The 19,685-nt window shown below is 27.6% G+C and overlaps 1 protein-coding gene across 4 annotated transcripts; it reads right to left on the reverse strand.

Annotated features, from left to right (window-relative positions):
- Positions 1-12,277: 12,277 nt before the first annotated feature.
- On the reverse strand, positions 12,278-18,705 carry Bma-zyg-1 (the record flags this gene model as incomplete). 4 transcript variants are annotated; one of them, XM_043074929.1, is made up of 19 exons in its annotated part: positions 12,278-12,383; positions 12,594-12,709; positions 12,846-12,911; positions 13,014-13,085; positions 13,402-13,579; positions 13,648-13,762; positions 14,124-14,204; positions 14,700-14,881; positions 15,005-15,249; positions 15,699-15,903; positions 16,084-16,217; positions 16,412-16,519; positions 16,700-16,809; positions 16,978-17,174; positions 17,477-17,562; positions 17,763-17,887; positions 18,094-18,289; positions 18,363-18,473; positions 18,688-18,705. In XM_043074929.1, 19 exons carry the CDS (start codon positions 18,703-18,705, stop codon positions 12,278-12,280), a joined length of 2,451 nt encoding a protein of 816 aa, XP_042930863.1. The 4 variants fall into 4 exon arrangements, with proteins under 4 accessions (XP_042930863.1, XP_042930861.1, XP_042930860.1 ...); XM_043074927.1 differs by having other exon boundaries at positions 13,378-13,579; XM_043074926.1 differs by having other exon boundaries at positions 13,402-13,588.
- Positions 18,706-19,685: the final 980 nt, after the last annotated feature.

A 19,685-nucleotide genomic window follows, 5' to 3' on the forward strand; every position in this document is an offset into this window, starting at 1 on the left:
TATTCCTTTAAAAAAGTGTTATAAATTATGTTTAGAAAAAAGCTAAAAAGTTACATTGATTATGTAATTAATTAAATGTTTTGCAATATTTGTATCTTATATTATCCTTTTTTAACTTCCGATTACGTGTTTATTTTTAATTTTCAACTGTGATTTTTTTTTAAAAAAAACAAGCTTCATATGCTTTAGCCTGCACATTTAATTTTGTTGTACAAAATTATGCACAGTAAGTTGAAATAAATTCTTTTCTTTTTTCCCACTTTTACAATATTTTTTGCTTTCTTCCTTTTTTTTTTTTTTATTAACATAGCACAAAAATACAATGAGTAAACTTTTTATGTTTATGCTAATACAATTAAACAATTACACAATAAAAATACTGCAACCAAGAAGTACTGCCAATAACATTGCATATATTATTAGTATTACCAATATTATCATTAATGCTAATTATTATTAATATTAGCATTATTAGTTGATTATTATATGCATGTAAATAGGACAATGAAGAATTTAATACGTTTTAATTACGTTTACAACTTTTAAAATTTAATACGTTTACAACTTTTAAAATAATGTTTTTATCAAAAAACAAAAAAATTTTTTAAAGAAAAGAAATGAAAAATTTGAAGAAATATGTTCTAATTTAAAAAATCTTATAAACTGAATAATATTAATATGCTTTTCATCCAATGGTGTGCTATATTATCATTTGAAAATTTGCAAAAAAAATGATGCATCTGTCGACAGACGGTCGATTAAATTTCATTTGCACATTCGTTCGTTTGTATCAAAATCAAATTAAAGATCGGTAAAGGTGAAAGTAGGAGGGCAGATGGATGAAATGTTGTTGCTAAATTATGTGTTGCGATTGTCGCCTCAATTTTTTTTTCGTCTTTTTTTTTGTTAAAATTTCTCTTTTAAAATAGAAATTGAAAAATAAATTTCAAAAAATGTGAAGTAATAAGCAAGCAATTAAATATATTTTTAATCTTATCTCTTCTCAACAGCTATTATTATGTATTATTAGTAATTTTCTATTTTAAAGGAGAAATTTTATAAGTCATTCGTACAAAAAATACTAAACTGATATTTGTGAAATTATTTAAATTTACCAGTATTTTAAATGAAATGACATTTTTTTTCTTTTGGTTCAGATTTTATTTAACAATATTATTGACTGTATAATTAATGCAAATAATTCATAAAGAATTTTGTAACGTTTTCAAAAAATAAATTTTTTTACTTGAAAATATTCCATAAGCCATAAGCTATGCTATATGTCATAAGTTATTGCAAATCTTGTTTATTATAAATTGCTATTAGTATTGTTTTATAAGTTATAAGTTAAACCTGTAAGTTATGGAAGATATGTGATTTTTTCAGTGATTAAGCAGAATTTGTTGACATATTCCCAATTGATTAATAATTTAATTATTACTAATTTGATCAGATTACGAATATAACAGTATTGAAAATATTTTCCCATTTTTGTGTATTTCGTAAAGTGATTATACAGAAAGGTTTTATTTCTCCTTCTTTCTAATAAACAAACTGAATTGTTATTTGAAAAAAAGCAAAAATCTAGCAATTAAACTTGTTAAGAATAAGATTAAATACTTTTAACGATTGAAAATATAATTTAATAATTGAAGAAAAAAATTCTTTGATATATAAAATAAATACACACATAGCAATTTCCCTTTGATTTTTTCTTCACTTTGTTTTTCTCTTTTTTTCATTTTTTTTTTTTCAAAATATAAATAATTAAATTATAAATATAAAAATGACATTATAACATACATTGAATCATCATAATATCAAGTAGTATATTAAAATAGGTTATTAAAAAGAGGAACATACATAAAGAAGGAGAGAAAGGAAGAGAGAGAAAGAGAAATAAAGAAGGAAATGAAATTGACATTGAAATAATAATAATGATAATAGCAACAATAACAATAATATTAATTAATAGTTGAGGTTAGATAGTAGTAATACTGAAAGTCGATATCATCATTGTCCTCTACTGTCCACTCATATTGTCTTCTTCCATCTAATTCTTTTCCAATTGTCAGTATTACTACTACTACTACTATTACCAATTATTGTTATTATTATGTTTATTGTCATTATTATTATTATGTTTATTGTCATTATCATTATTACTATTATCATTGTCACTATTGTTATCATTATTATTATTAATATTAATATTATTATTGTTATTATTATTATTACTGTTACTGTTACTATTATTATCATTCTTAACTACTAAATCATTTCGATTTGAGGAAAAACGAAAATTTTGAAGAAATCCATTCAAAAATGCTATTGTTACAATAATTACTACTAAATCATTCTTTGTCTCTATTTATCTTCTTCTATCTATTCATTTTCTTTTTTATTTGTTCATTTTTAATTCAAATTTATTAAATCATAATTATCGTTAGAATGCTAATCACTTGTCCTTTCTCTCTATACTCTTACTTCATTTTCACTTCCGTTTCTTCTTTTTCTCTTCCTCTCTCTCCTTCTTTCCCTGTTCTATCGTTAGGACAATTTCCTACCATTTCTTGAAATCTTTTCATTTGGACGAATACAGCAATTTTTGCATCAATTACGCAACAAATGCGCAAATTGTCATTCATTTTATAGGGACGAAAAGAGAGGAAAGAGAAATAGAGCGAGAGGGAGAGAAGAAAAGGATTATTAGCATTTTGCAAGGAAATAGCCAATGTTATTAACTTTTCCATTGTCATCACAAATCATATCAATTGTCGAATTTCCTTCTAATTTCTCCTCCTTCTTTCTTCTCTTTTACCTCTCTCATTCTCTCTCTTCTCTTCCTTCTTTCCCTTTGAAATTTATAATAAAAGGATTAAAAAAAAAAAAAAAAATTTTTTTTGCTAATCATAGCGAATGCTATTGATTACATATATGTTTATAATGATTTTATTTATTCTAATGTGATTTGAAAAGTGGATTTATAGCCTTATAAAACTTAAGGATAAACTTACGAATTTAATAAAATTTAAGAACACATTTCTATATTTCAGAATGATCAAAGGGACATGGAATAACGTCGTGCATGTCATATTGATTATTGCAACATTGATGTGTGATATAATCATAATTTGTTAATATTTTATTATTTGTTATGGGTGGATAAGCTCATGGCAAATACCAATAAATGTTATGAATTTAATAATTAGTAATTTAATAATTATTGTATTTGTCAAATAAGTAATTCAAAGTTTATATAGTACACTCAAAACATAGACATAAAAAAAAATCATATCATAATTTTAATTCGTTTTTTTATTTGTTGTTTTCTTTATTTTTAATTTCAAGTAATCACTTAAGAAGCCCATGTAACAGTAATGCTAACATATATCTAGACAAAATGAGTTGGATACAACTGATCTGTCCTGAAAGAATCATATAATCAATCATAATGTTTCTGTTGAGATAACTAACTGTTTGGATAGCTTCAATATTGATTATTTGTTAACTTATTTCTTCCCTCTCTAAAAAAACTAAGTAAGCATGCAAATAAATAAATGAACAAATAAATAAATAAACAATGACAGCGGAAAAAATACGAATGTATATGCAATATTGATATAATTTAATACAATAGTAATAAAAGTCATAACAGTGATAATATTAACAGTAATAATTATTATTACTATAATTATAATTATTGTTGTTATTGAAATAATTCTGTGTGTTCTTTTTATTATCATTATTGATATAATTATTATTTTATTGTCTGTAATAATAGTCATTTTTATTAAATAAGCAAAATAAATTATGCAATAATTCTCCTCCAAATAAATTGATTTGAAAGTAATTCAATCAGTCATTAAATGGAGTCACTCAACCAATCACTTCAACCAATTTTATTATTTAAAAAGAAGATGAATAAAAGAATCATGTTTTTTTCCTATTCTTTTTTTGAAATATTTTATAAGTTCTAAATTCGATGATATTTTGACAAAGTATTAATTCGTTCCTTCTAACTCATCAAATGATTTCATATTTGTTTAAAATTGACATTTATAATGGATGATTCATTTATTTATTCATTCATTCACTTCATATATAACATGTATGATCTAATTTTAATAGAATTAATCTTAAATTAGTGTAAAGGAAAACTATAAATGAAGAAAGATGAAAAGAGGAATAAATGAATGAAAAGATGAATAATATATTGTAGGATAAATTATCCATGTATCCATTTGTTTGAAATTGTGTAAAGAATTGAATAATGATTGATGAAGAGATCGTATACCAATTGCGGATAACATTAATGCATCAAATATCAATCAGAAAATGAGACAAATGCGCTTTGGAAAATTCAAATTATATACCTTTTGTCATTTTAATTCAAGAAATGGACAAATTTGATTCACTTCATCTCTCTCATTATCAACTCTGTTCACATTTAAATTACATACCACTACTACAACATATTTACTTACATATATATATATACAAAATCCATTAGAAAATTTAGAAAATTTTAGCAATTTTCTCTCCATTAATTTGAGAATTATAATTTTTCGCATAAAAATAAAATTTTTACACAACAATTTTGTTTGGTTTTCTATTCCAAAGATAGCATTAAGCATAGTATCATTTAAGAAACTTTAAATTTATTTATTTAGGTGAATAAAAATACTACAAATATAAGGAAATTTCGCTCAACACACATTTTTATTAAAACTTTGTTTGAATGACTGATGATAATAATGATGATGGAGATTATATTGAAGATAATTGTGTTATTATTGATGATAATGATGACGATGGCGTTCATTTGGATGATGATTGTGCTGATGTACGACGATGTTAACTATCATTTTAGATTTAATTGAAAATTATTGCCAACATACGGTAATAATTAACCTTATAATTTTCTTAATGTACATGAATTATTCTTCATTTATGTACACCATATCGTCTGTTTTTCTGCCTTTTTATCTATTATTCTTTCATTATAATGATTATTGCTAAAGTATTATTTTGTATATTTAATATTGCTAAAACACTACTTTGTATAAATAATATCACTAAAGTATTGCTTTACATGTAGCAGATGAATAAAATAAAAAATGTGACTTAAAAGAATTTCATTTAGAAATAGTCACATGAACATTATGAATCACAATTCTTCAAATTACTTAGTTACAAATGAAATGTGAAATATTTAGTAATAATTAAAATGATTGATAATACTAGTTCTAAATTTTTGGTACTTACGTGCCTAACATGTAAAAAAATGTTGATTTTGGTAATATATATATAAATAGATTGCACCTTTTTGGTTGATAAAATAATTTAAACAGCTCAAAATTGTGTCAAACAAATGATAAATTTCTCAAATGATGATGGTGCTGTTATCAGTGTTTTATTAAATCGATCTATGTGATTTCATAAAATCTTTATATAATTATATGATAAATAGATATGTTATCACCATTCTCATCGCTGTGCGATTGTTTGGTAATACATTAAACAGGAGATAATAACTGATACTTATTGAAATTGTGGCGAATTGCAAAAGAAAGTGGATGACACTTTTAAGCGGTAATACGAAGAAAATTGGATTAAAGCAGATTGCTTTCAAATGCATTCCATTTATCTCAATTTAAAAACCCTCATTTTTCTTTGTTTCTCTCTTCCACTTTCTCTCTCCTTCTTCCCTTTCTTTTTCTGAAATGAAGATTTTTATAATCAAACTAGTACCATAGCCTTTCCTATCTTCTTAATTCGCATGTCCTTCCTTCCATCCATCCATCCATTCGTCCATTTACATTCCATTCTTTCTTCCATATACTCCAATTAATGCTTCTACCATTTTTATCCTTTCAATTTCATACCCCAAAATTTAATTCAATAGCGGAATTTTGCAGCTCATCACCTCAAATATATTTTTATTCATCAAAATATGTTTTCTGGGGATTTCCGTCTAAAATGTTTACAAAAAAAAAAAAAAAAAAAAAAAAAAAAAACGATGAATGAACCACTTCATTTATCCTCATAGAATAATAGTAAAAAAATAATAAATTACTAATAACATCACCAATAACAATAGCAACGGCAATAACAATTATAACACTAATAGAGCAACAATAGCAATAATTAATAATACTGCTAATTAGTAGTAATTGTGATCAGCACATACACTAACTCAGAAATTGTTTTAAATTCAAGTTCCTTGTCAAAATGAACAAATAATTCATGTATTTCTTGCATTTTTTTCTTATCAGTAATTCAACAAATATAAAACCGTTTTTACAATACATTCAACTGTATTGTTTAAAACAAAGAAATAAGAAAGCGTAAATTAGAATTGATTTGAATATTAGCTTGCCTTTTAAGAATCTTTATCAAAAATATGAAAGCAATTTTTTTCAGTGGCTGTTTTACTTCCATTTATTAAAATATTCATCAATTATATTCCATAAAGAGTAATTCTATTCCATTTGAGAGAAAAAAAACTGCAATACAGCGCAAATTAACACAATTGTATATAAATAAGAGATATGAATAGTAAGGCGGCAAGACTTGTTCTTCAAAGGTAATTCGAAGGTAATAGGTTAAGTGATGAAAACTAATGCATTTACACATACACATATATATGTATGCGCACAACATAATTATATCTGTATTTTACCTGTGGTAATAAGTGGGCTACTTCAAGACCGTGAAAGAATTTAAGTGGAGGTGTCAAATTGCGACATTAAGTATTATTAAGTAGCACTTCAACCTATTTCATTTATATCTTACCGAGAGTGAAAAAAGGCATGTAAAGTGACCAGTAATAATATTTGAATTGTGACCTAGAAGCTAATTTCAAAAAAAAAAAATGTTGCTCAAGCATATATACCCCAGAAAATTGAATGGTATTAACAGGTATTTAATTAAATAATACTAGCACTTTTGAAATGTTCAAACTTTTTTGCTACATTCTTCAAGTTTCTTGTTTGCCAATTGTCAACAGAAAACTATTTCATTGAATTCATTGGAACGTTAATTGGAACTTTAAAAAATCAGTAAATTTTCAAAAACATCAAAAACAGTAAAAAGTCAAATTTAAGAGAATAACAAAATTTGCATATTTTGCAAGTAAATTTGAAAATAGATGCCGGCACAATGTAGGAAGAAAAACTATACCTTTTTTTAATTTCACCTTTGTTACCACAATTATTGTCATTACTTTTGTTTTGTTAGCAGTATTACTTTGTTTTGTACATTTATCTTTTCTTCATACATAAAAAAGCTATATTACTAACTAGCAGTAAATAAGAATGAAATGAAATCAAAGTGATGCAGTATTTTTTCTTGTAAACTGCATGTAAACTAATTGTATGTTGCATGCATTTTCATACAAAATAGTAGTAATTACTAAAATATATTTTGTTATGCTCATTTATTGCAAAAAAAAGAAAGGTGAAAGTTTTTTTTATAAATGAAAAAAAAATTACAAAATAGTGCGAAAAAGATGACAACATGCTATTATTAGTAATATTACTGTTAATGGGTTTATTTAATTCGCTTTCGCAAGCAATTTAATTCTATCATTTTTTCCCTCACTTTTCTCTCTCTCTGTCTGCCTCTTTCTTCCTCTCATTCTCTTTTCTCTCTCCCCTAAAATTATTGTTTCAACCAATTCAGTTCATTTTTTGAAAATCATTTTTCCTCCTTATTCACATGCAAAATTACATTCAAATGGCCAAATATTCTCATTACCACACATATAAAAATGAAAAAAATTAAGGTAAAAAATGCTTTTTCACATGGAAACAAAACAAAATAGAAATAAATATGGGAGAAAATCGGTAAAAATTTGTATTTTTATCGAATAGAATTTTTTCTCAGAAAATATACCTTCATTAAATGACAAATGAAAGAGAGAGAGCAACAAATGTCGAATACCATGGGAATAATGGTAACAGCAATAAATACAATAAAAATGACGATAATAATAATAATAAACTGATTTTTATCAACTAATTAATGAATACAAGCACTTGATGACTATTCCAATTCAAATTTACAAATTATAGGTTCCGTAATTTTATAACTGTTATTAATTTACCGCAATTTCTTCAAAACATTTGATTCTCAAAGTTTTGTCTGTTTTTTTAAGAAAGGAAAAAATGAAAAAGCGAGAAAATCCTGAAAGTCTTATTTCGCTTATTAAAGTGCAATCATTAATATCTAAGTATTCTGTTGAAATGAAAGTTTAATAATAGTTTATTTAACCATTACTTACTTGCATAATGATATTTCATTATTTTACATGGCTTATTACGTATGTTACATGCAAAACTCTAATTAATCATTAAAACTGCATATTATAATTCCAAATTAAGATACTGAAATAAAAACAATTAATGCTGTACTGTTAGTACAATTAGCTATGATCACTATTATACATCAAAATAAAAATGCTTGAAATTTTTTAATGAAATAATTGAGCGAATTTTATTAAGGTAAAAGTGATACAAATATTGAACTAATAGAATAATTCAAATTAATTCAATCATTTGCCACATATATTATTGTTATAAATTGACCATCAAGGGATGTTCTAATAACTCTCAAATATTCATATGAAGGACATTTCTGGATTCGCAATAAATCTTAGCAATACTATTATTATTATTATTCATGTTATTATTATTGCTATTATCATTATTTTCTACTGAACGAAATAAAGTGATTAAAATAAGGGAAGGAAGGAGTAATTTGTGAAATCGCTCAGCACATTTCAGTAATAACTGATAAGGTCTGAAAAGAATATTGAAATGAGAAATGGAAGAAGAAAGGTAGAAAAGTGGATGTGATTGAGATGAGACATATTCTCATTGATTAAAATTACGGTAATTGTTTAATTATTGCATTTTTTTATTTGATAAACTATTATTATTGTCACTATTATTACTATTATCATTTAGTATTATTAATTATTATTAATATTAATAATATTATTATTAATTTTCGCGATTGTTGTCATTTTTCAAAATTTTCAAACTCTCAGTGAAAAGCAATTATCAATGATCAGTGGTTCGATAATTATAATCCCATTATTAGAACAAATTCTATTGATAGTGAATGTATATTAGTGACAGGTCGATTGATGAATGGAAAATATTTGAGTAATAAAAATTCAATGATGAGGTGAAACTGGGCAAATCAAACAAATTACTGAAATTACTGAAGGAGAAGAAGAAAGAATAAAACCAAGAAAAGGGACTGATATGAAATTAACCGTTTTCATCTTTTTTTTCTTTTTGATAATTATGAACTTTACAACTTGTTGAAGAAATTTTTACCAGAAAATTCACTTTTTTTTTTCTTGAGAAGTGAAATACTTGAATTCTGGTAAATTTTGGAGATCGTTAAATTTGTTAAACTATGTAATAAATGAGCAATAAATGGGATATAACATGATAAATTAGGATTTCTAAAAAACAATTTTAGAAGAAATATTCTAAAGGAAATTTTAAAAAGACGAATAGTTTTAAAGCTTTGTTTTACTACATCTAAAAATTTTTTAATTTAATTTTTAGCGATGAAAATGCCGACGTTTTTCTAAATGATATCAGTTCTTTAAATCAGCAATCTTTTTCACCTTACTATTTTTTTATTTTATTTTATTATTATTATTATTATTTTTTTTTTTTTTTTTGTAGAAAAATAATAAATATTGAGCACTTTAATGTAAAATGTGATTATTATAAGCAATATTATTGTAATATAAACACCAATAGGGAATAAATCTGATTCAAGGCGAAAAAAGAAAAAACTAATCAGTCAATTTCAATTATAATATTATTCATTAAGTTTATCGCATGTAATTCAAACATGTTATATTCATGCTTAAATTAAATTTACAGTTATCAATAGAACTGAAAGATGAAAAGTTTAAAATTTAAATTTTAAAAAACAATTAGAACCTCAATTATTAACTAACATCATCTTTCACTTATAATTTTATGCCAGATCTTAGACATTATTGAGGCAAAAATATCAATTGTAATCACAAAAACTCATCATTCTTGTAAAAATTTTTACCCGAAATTAAAGTAATTATAGGTAACTGGATTATTTACTTGCCTCCTATAAGTAATAAACATGATAAATTAATAACAGAGAAAGAAATGAAATAAATACTTTATACCTTCATTATTCGACTTTGTATTATTCTTTATAATTTATTAGATGATGCCAATTAACTGTTAACAACTAATTAATTAATTACTAAAAGGAGTTAATTTATTGAATATGTTATTAAATAATCCGAAATTATGAGTGCAGGATAATATGAAAGGAAAAGATGGAAATACATACCAAATATCTTAATTATGTAGGTTGAATGATAAGTAAATAAGAAATGTAAGAAAATTTAACCAAACAATTTTCATCATTCAAAATAATTTAAATATAATTATCCAATTAATCTGTTACCTTTACTCTCTTCATTCCTCTTCTGTACATAAACAATTTGTAAATTTAACTTAAAAAAATATGTTCAAATAATCATAAATTAATTTATAAATCCAATTTTTTCTTCAAATGAATGGTTAAAAAATCGATATGAAAACACAAAAAATTAGTCAATTCTTTGTTTCTCTCTCAGATACGATTCATTGAGATAATTGATAAATAAGAGTTGTGGGAAAATTTAATGAAACAATTTTTTTTTAAATAATTTCTGTTTATAGTAATGAAATTTTTTTCTATCTAATATTTATTACCAATTTTCTACCTATTCTTGGTTATAGTCAAATAAGAGATGTTACTGTCAGAGTTATCAAATGAAAGACGTTATTGTTAGTTAACTGTAGTTTTTTTTTTAAAAAAAATTGTTATTGTTAACTGTAGTTTTCAAATTGAACTATATGTTTAGTCTATAAGCTTACATTGAGCGTCATCTAAGGTGGACACCACTCCCTATATGGTCTGGTGGCTAGGGCTCATGATCTTCACCTACGTGACCCCGCATCGATTCCGCCATGGGCTATTGTATTCTTCCCACACATTCACAGCTACCACTCATTCTTTAAGCATGACACTTCCCTGTTGTTAAAACAATGGATTAAACGGCCAACTAAGTTAATTAAGTTCTGGAATGGCTTACTTTTTTTGATCATATAAAGTAGTCAAAAGTGATTTCAACTTAAGCAATTAAACCATTAAATTACTCAGATATATTTCATTACGAGATGCATATACCTTCCTTAATTACTTCTCATAAACTGAAATATCTGTAAAGCGATAGTTACAACATAATAGTAATATTTCCATCCATTCCTTTATTTAGCAATTAAATAAACATCTTTACTGTCTTCTTTTCGACTGCATTTGCATTTTTCTACCTTTTGCATCAAAAAGCCAACACTAGTCAATAATTATTAAACTGAAAGTAATTTGACTATTAAAAAGAAACTTTTTAAAAAATTTTTCAAATGACCGATGCATAACTATATCTAACATTTTTTCCTGAAAAGTTTCCAAAAACTTTAAGCAGTATATTTAGTACAGCCTCCCATACATTTCATTCCCCTTATTTCATCGCATCGTTCGTCAATCGACAGCTTTTGCCAGCATCCAATTTCTTTGTTGTCTGAGTATCGACATAAAAGATAATTCAATCGGTCTGATGTATCATTAAATCTTTAATATGAAAACTTACACCAAAGCTATAAATAACCATATCTCGCTTTTCCATTTCAAAAATATACCCAACATTTCCATTGGGAGTGGCAATTACTCGCGTAATTTAAAAAAAGCATCTAAAAAATAATTGTACAATAATTTATTTGTACAAACAATTCTTTTTTTTTTTTTTTTTCAGACAAAGAATAAGAATCAGTACATATAAGTCACATTAGCTAATTTTTACGAGGACTTTTATATTTGTGTTTCTTCCTGTCTTCTCTCTCGCATCCACCTAATTGAGGATGGAAATTTTGAATACTTCTTAAAGACTACGAAAAAGATACGACAGAAACAAGATTTGAGGTTCATATTAAACAACGAATTAACAATTAGTAAAATCAAGAAACTCATCAATATCTATTAAGCGCGATGTCAAAATGAAGTTCCAAGTGAGTTAAGAACAATGTGTTATATAGTTAAAGAATGGTTAAGCCTTTCAACATAGTAAGGTAATCAAATTTTGAATGATTTTATGATAAAAATCAAACAATCAATGAGATGGAGATCAATGAGCAAGAAAGAATTTATGTGTCCAAGCTTAATTTAATGATGCTTTCAATTTCAGTCGTTTCTGGCATAGTGTAAAAAGAAGATCACGAGCAGCCACTGGAACACAACCGTAACTGATGCCATCAAAACAAAACCTTAAATTATACACACTCAATTTCGAATCCGTTTTCATTTCTTGAAATAGATATGAACAAGCAGTGAATAATGCTCATAAGATATACTGCGATATACTCATAAGATAAAAACAACTATCTGCCTGATATCACTGTGCAAAATAATAAATGAACGACGCTGAGAGTTTTTTTTATAATTTGAAAAATTTTTGAAACCAATAAAATGATAACCTCTTCTCATGACCATTTTCTTTAAAAACAAAAACTTTCGGATCGTTAGAGGATATTCGCAGTTCGAGAGCAATTTTTGGATCATTTAAAATGATACGTGTCGGAACTTGTATGCCCTAAACAAAGACAAAAATTAAGCATTATATATTCATCTTATTTAAAAAACTCACTTCCCAGATAAACCGCCTGACCAATCCTCTGGTATACTCAATATTGTGTTTATAAAACTAATTGGCACTGCAATAAACTTACATTTTTATTAAACTGACCGCGCAAGATGTACTCTCCTTCAGCAAGCATTTGGGGTCGATGGCGAGGCTAAATGTAAAACAGGTAGATTTGAAAGCATCGAACAATAACTTACAACTACGAAAAAAAAAAAAAAAAAAGTTGAATATTGATAGATATGGAAGAACGAACCAACTGCAAATTTTCGGGTGATGAGCTAGTTTCTCTAGTTTTCTGAACAATTTCGACATCATTATTTGAAGTCTAAACAAACTGTAAAAATTAAACGGCACAAATGCAAACCTTTTCCTCAATTTTTAAGAAAAATTTGAATCTTTCAACATTGCAAAATAATCGGAAAAAAAAAATCGGCATCATCTCTAACTATAAAATGTTAGCGTCAGAAAAGTGACATTGCCATTATACTTTCTGACTATGTATATATTATGAAATATTTCGCAATATTATGTGCTTGAAATAAAGTATAAATTTCTTTCTATAAGACGCACGAAATGAAAGAAAGATAAAAATAAAATAATTCAAGAAGAAATTGTACTAAAAGCAAATTTGCACTAGACACCGATGGAACATTGCGGGTGCGAAGCGGTGCACGACGCTGCTGCATTGGCATGCAATCCGTTGACTGACACTTCTTGGTTTGTAATTGAGTGGGAGCGTTGAATCTTTCCGAGCTCATATGATTCGCTTGCTTTTCCGCCAAAATTTTTTCTCTCGGTGTTTCCGTCATTTCGTTTATACTAAATTGACTGAAATGATTTATTCATTAATTTCACTCAAAGAGCAGCAGGGACAAAAAATAGCAAACCTGTTATTCGAGAAGTGAAACGGAAAAGATTTCACGGTTTTCAATGGAGCGCTCTCCAAGAATGTCTCTAACAAAAGTGCATCGGTATGTGCACATTCGAACATACACCTTTCTTCTGCAAATCAAAAGATAAAGTTTATATGATGTATAAATCAAACTTTATTGGTTGAATATTCCTTTGATAGATGACACACGAACTGCTAACACAGGAAACGTAGAAGATATACAGTATAATCTTGTAATTCAAACATTATCATTCTTCACTGCAGATTTAAAAAAAAAAATGCAAACATTTCACAGTGTTGGAGGAAAACAAGGAAGAAGACAAAATTTCGGGCATCAGAAATGATCACAATAGGTTTGTGATAGCTATGTCCAAAACAGGTTAACATTAATAACAAGCAAGCACCTTACAATTCTAAAAACTTAAATAAACGAACGGAGAAAAATTGCTCCATTTACTAAAAAAATCTCACCATTTGATAAAGATGCGGGAGTCTTATTATTCGTTGTAACAACAATTGATTTTGCATTTTTTTTAAGTATAGCCAACCGTCCTGCAAAAAGAAATGCTTACATCATTTTAAATTCACTAGGAAGGTCTCGACGAACGAAGAAAAAAAGAACCCCTTCATCTCTCAAATTCCAAATTGCATTGTTTATAATTGAATTACTTTCCACATTAGTAATTATTTCCCATAACAAACAGATCACCGAATAGCAATATATAAGTTATAGAAATCTGATATTTTTTTTCCGAATAAATGCGTGAAACCTCAAATTTAAATAATTACTAGAATTAACCTAAAAGTTGAAAAACAATAGCGCATTTTTATATGAATTATATGACTATTGTGTCAGAAAAGTGTAGATCTAGTCAAAATTTCATCACTTATTCCGATATGAAGACCGACATGAAATTATAATGATTATTATCAAAATATTGAGATCAATTTTGCAATTTTATATCCCTATCTACTTATGCAATTAAAGACATGCATTATTATAGGGTAATCTTCCAAGGAATATGTTGAAAATACTGAAATATGTACCATCTTGAAATTTGATTCGAAAATCGCCATTTTCCATTAACCGAGCAGTGCTATCACATGAAGGTTTGAAGATAATCTTGACAACGCGTGCCCCTAACGTACTAATCTCATCCAGAATCCTTCTATATAACGCCAAAGCAATCTCATCCACTTTATCGACTTTGTACTGCAGCTGTTTTAAACTGCAAATGAAAACTAAGAAATGGAATAGGGCGATTGACACTTATACTGTGCATATGTGTATCACGGTATATTCAGAAAATCAGACAATTTTAATAGGCTACGTAAGCAAATTTTTATTATACCTATGATAATTACGATGAATTTTAGAATCAGTCAGATGAGGAAGTATTTCCTTATTTACAGAAGAAGCACATTTATCTGGCTGATGGAAAACAGAAAAATTTTGTGCTCCATTTGTTGTTCGTTTTACTGTGGCAATCCATTTTACCAGTATCTCATCATTTATAGAGCCGTTCCGATTGACTGAACGGCTTCGATCCCGAATAGTCGCTTCGTAAACGACTGTCCCATTTTTTTGAAGTGTAAACTGCAATAATTTTAAAATAAGACCAACTAAATAACTTAATGATTGAAATATCAAAATTGAAATCGTATTCGAACGAAAATTATTCAGATTCTAGTGAGGTATTTGGATATTACGCAAATGTAGTCGACAAGTTAATCAAACTATATAAGTTGCGCTTATAACTCCGAATAACTATGTAAATCGCCATTTTCCATTCCATGAATACTATTCGATAGAGCAAAATGTTTCTGTCGCTTGTGAGATAACATTTTCTAACGACTATTTAAAAACCTACTAATCATTCGTAGGGCACAAATGTAAAGCTAATAGTAGTAAGAAATAGTAAGCACATCATCTATAATAAAAGAAACATTACATCTTATTAATGTAAAAAATTCAACACATGCAAATAAATCATAAACAAAGATAGAGATGCTCATTTCATAAAAAAGGAATTAGATTTAATTTACCCTTCCCGCTTTTCGTACAGTCTCAGAAGGCGTCAAACGTGACACATCAATTGGCCATATCAGTGAAGCAGTTGTTTTACTTGAATTGTCACCAAAGCTTCCCTCCATCTGCTTCAGATTGGCACCCACTGGTGCAATAAGCGCAGGTCTTCGTTTTGCGCGTGATGACTGTCGCATACCATTGGACTCGTATACGTCAGTCTCTCTGCAACTGATTTAAAATATATATATTAATTTTTTTACAGAAGCATCCTTTCATAGAAGCGTGCGATCTTTTGAAAGTGACAAATAAACTAAGCATATAAGAAAAAGCTTAAAAAACAAACTATGTATAACAAATTAATACTTCATAGTATTTCACGGAATTGTATTTTTCATTTCTTACCTTCCATACCTTTTTTCCAATGACTGTCGCTTACCACAGTGTGCGCATTGATTTTCCAAATAGGTACTATGTCGACAACTTGTTATACCAACTGATTCGCTACGATGGTAATCCAAAGACGGTCGTCGACGATACTTAAATTTCTTTAGATTAAATTATATTAATCATGGTGTATAGAGGATGGAAATGAATCTACATCCTATCTAAAATTTAGAGTGAATTAATAAAGAAACGAAACTTTACAATGGTAAAAAACAATGAAAATGATAAAAAGCAACAAAAAATATAGTCCGTAACATGACATGTTAACAGAAGTAAAAAAACGAACAGGATGACCACTTTCGCTGCTTTCAAATGCAGAATCTTTAGTCATACGCTTATATCCACTAGCCATTGGTCTCGCCGAATGTGCTCGAACAATTACCGGTGAAATATGCTGAAAATAGTACAAAAAGTCTCGATATCAGTTGCAATCCAAATATTGTATATGTTGCATTTGCTATTAGTTAAAATCTGTGGTGTCTGAATACATTTAATCAACCGACCATTAATCATTCACTATAAAGAATAGGAAAAAATTGCTGTTGAAATCATAAAAATACAAATACCACCTTACCGCAGTTTGACAATCACGATAAATGATTCTCTCTTTCGATACTTCTCGAGATCTACTTATTGGAAGACTAAGTCCATCAACTTTCCTCATAAAATCACTCATTGATATATCTTAAACGAAGTGAACCATACATTTGTTTATTGATGTGGCAATGTGCATAACGTGAGAATGACTGCGTATAAGTGGAAATGAGATGAACAATCATAATAAATACAGTTTGTCTAACTGAAGATCTTGGCAATGACTGTGTTGCTTAAAAGCACTTAAAAACAAGCTACCTGCAAGAGAAATACGTCTTTCTTCATTTGGATCCATCATACTTTGAATGAGAGTAGCACCTTCTAACGAAATTGTTTCCTTGAAAGGATTCACTTCACAATCTCTCGGCGGATCATACCCAGTTAACATTAGATATAATATTCCACCCAAAGAATAAACATCTGCCTTTTGATTATAGTGCCGATTATACACTTGCCTACAATCTTATATAAAATGGAAATAGTTTTTTGCAGGCAACAGATCTAGATTTCTTAATCAAGATCTAGTAATAATAGAAGTTTTCACGTTGTTTTATGCACTTGGACTTACTCTTAATGGCAATTTCAAATTTGCAAAAAAATTTTTTGATTATTTATTTGAAAAAGAACATCGTAATAGTACAATAATACTTCACAGTCCCATCATTCTTTAATTAGTAAGCTTACTTTCATAAATCAGAAAATTTGAGGGTTATAAAACTAATCTGCAGTTAAGATATTAAAAAATTGATTCGCTTACGGAGCGATGTATCCGGGAGTTCCAAGCATTGTCCTAGCAATGTCACCTTTCCGGAATTTCGTCGCAAGGCCAAAATCAGCAAGTTTCTATAACTCATAACATGTTTCTATATTAAATCACTCAAAAATGCAGCAGTTAAAGATAAGCATAATAAAAAGGTTTAGATAATTCAGCAGCATAACATGAAATCCATTAAAACTCCACTTAACCGATATTTTAAAAAGATTTGTAATCGTTATTACAGGCTGAATATAGCAACCACAAAATTTTAATCTGCAAAACTTACGACAAATAATTTATCTTCTCTGATCGATGAAATAAGGACGTTCCCGGCAGAGATATCACGGTGTATCATATTACGTTCATGTATATACTTCACTGCACTTACTAACTGACGAAGAATATATGCCGCTGGAAATATTGTATTTAAAATCACAGTGTAGAGTCGTAAGAATAATAAATTTTATTTCCAGATCAAAAATTACGACGAAACATAAACGACAGTCGATTAGAATTGGTTCTATGATATGCATTAATACTTCACAAGTTTGCTTGAAATTTCTATAAATAGGTTGCGCTGTATTAATACCTCAAAGAGAATTAGTAGAAAATCTCACCTGAAAAATCAGATAATCTTCCATTTTGTTTAACGTAATCTCGTAGTGACCGATGTTTGCAATACTCCATGATTATATACTGCGCACCATTTTCTTGGAACTGCTCATAAAACTTCACGATATTGTCATGGATAAGTCTGGATAAAGCTTGTAACTCTAATTCGACTCGAAACGTTGCCGCTTTTGTGATATCAATCTGAAATACTATTTATATAATGAAGAGATAATAACATTACACATTTTAGATAAAGTAAAAAGATTTTTCCTACCTTTTTGATTGCGACATTTTTTCCGCTCCATTCTTTCCCTTTGGCAACACATCGACCACGGTAAACGACTCCAAATCCACCACGTCCGATTTCTTCCAGGTCATCGTACTCCTAAAACAAAATGTATCTTTTTAGAAATCATTTCTAAAGTTTGAAAACTAGATGGTAAACAACAGATTCTTTGGTATCTTAAATTACGTTGTCAGGCATTTATAGAACAAGATCATTAATATGATGGAATGACTCAATGATCCTGGAACTGCAGCTCGCTCAAAAAATTAAGAATTACAGCGCTGATAAGGAAATTAAGACTCAAAAAGCATACACGTTGCAGACGATTCATTGTAATGACTCAACTGCAGCACATGAGAAAAAGGAGAAATATAACCTGATACTCTGAAAAAATATTTATGACATTTACGAACAAGTTTATCTACCTATATTTATTCACAATGTCGATTTTACGTCATTGTTATTAGGTGATCGCATAAGATTTATATCCGATGGCTATAAAGATATGATATGTATATATCTGGGCATTTAAATTAATAAATAAGAAACCGTTGAAACTTTAACTTTTTTTAACCTTTTTTTAATCATAATTTACCCAAAAAAAAATTGAAATTTTGCCGTCTAATTTTTCTTTCCTTTTTCTAAAATTTCTAAAAGTTTATCATTCTGCAATTTTCGAACTCTTCAAGTAGATTACTACTATTACATTTAGAAAATGTTATTATTCCCTGCTTTTACTTCATATAATCTATTTCTCATTCTCAAATAATTATGAAACCTTTTTTTTTTCCTAATATCCAAATAATCATTTAAAAATCCTTCCCATAATTTCCCTAATATCTAACAATCCAAAATCTTCTTATCATATCATATTAATAACCTCAAATCAAATCAACTCCTCCGACCCTCCTAATGCTAACAAAAATAAAAGATGGAATGGAAAGGCGCCTTCTTCAAACTTTAAAATTTTAATCTAACACCTCTATATGCAAATCGACATCTCAAGTTGTAATTATCTGCGTGTGAAATAATTTTTTTTTTTTTTTTTTTTGAGAAATTTCAAATACGAAACATTACACTTAATACTTCCTATAAAACGTTGGTCGGAAGCTAACATTCAGTTACTCTTCACTAATCAATAAGAAATTCAAAATCTGACAAAAAATTAGGCGGAGTTCTTCATTAATATTATCGATTTAATGACAAGTTGAAAAAAAATCAATAGGAAGAGTTTTGCTAAGTGAAAAATTTCCTCCGAGATAATTAGCATTTCATATTCTTAAAAAAAAAAGCACCATAAAGAGATAGCAC

Source organism: Brugia malayi (genome assembly GCF_000002995.4).
Source record: "Brugia malayi strain FR3 genome assembly, contig: Bm_v4_ChrX_scaffold_001, whole genome shotgun sequence".
Lineage (NCBI taxonomy): Eukaryota > Metazoa > Nematoda > Chromadorea > Rhabditida > Onchocercidae > Brugia > Brugia malayi.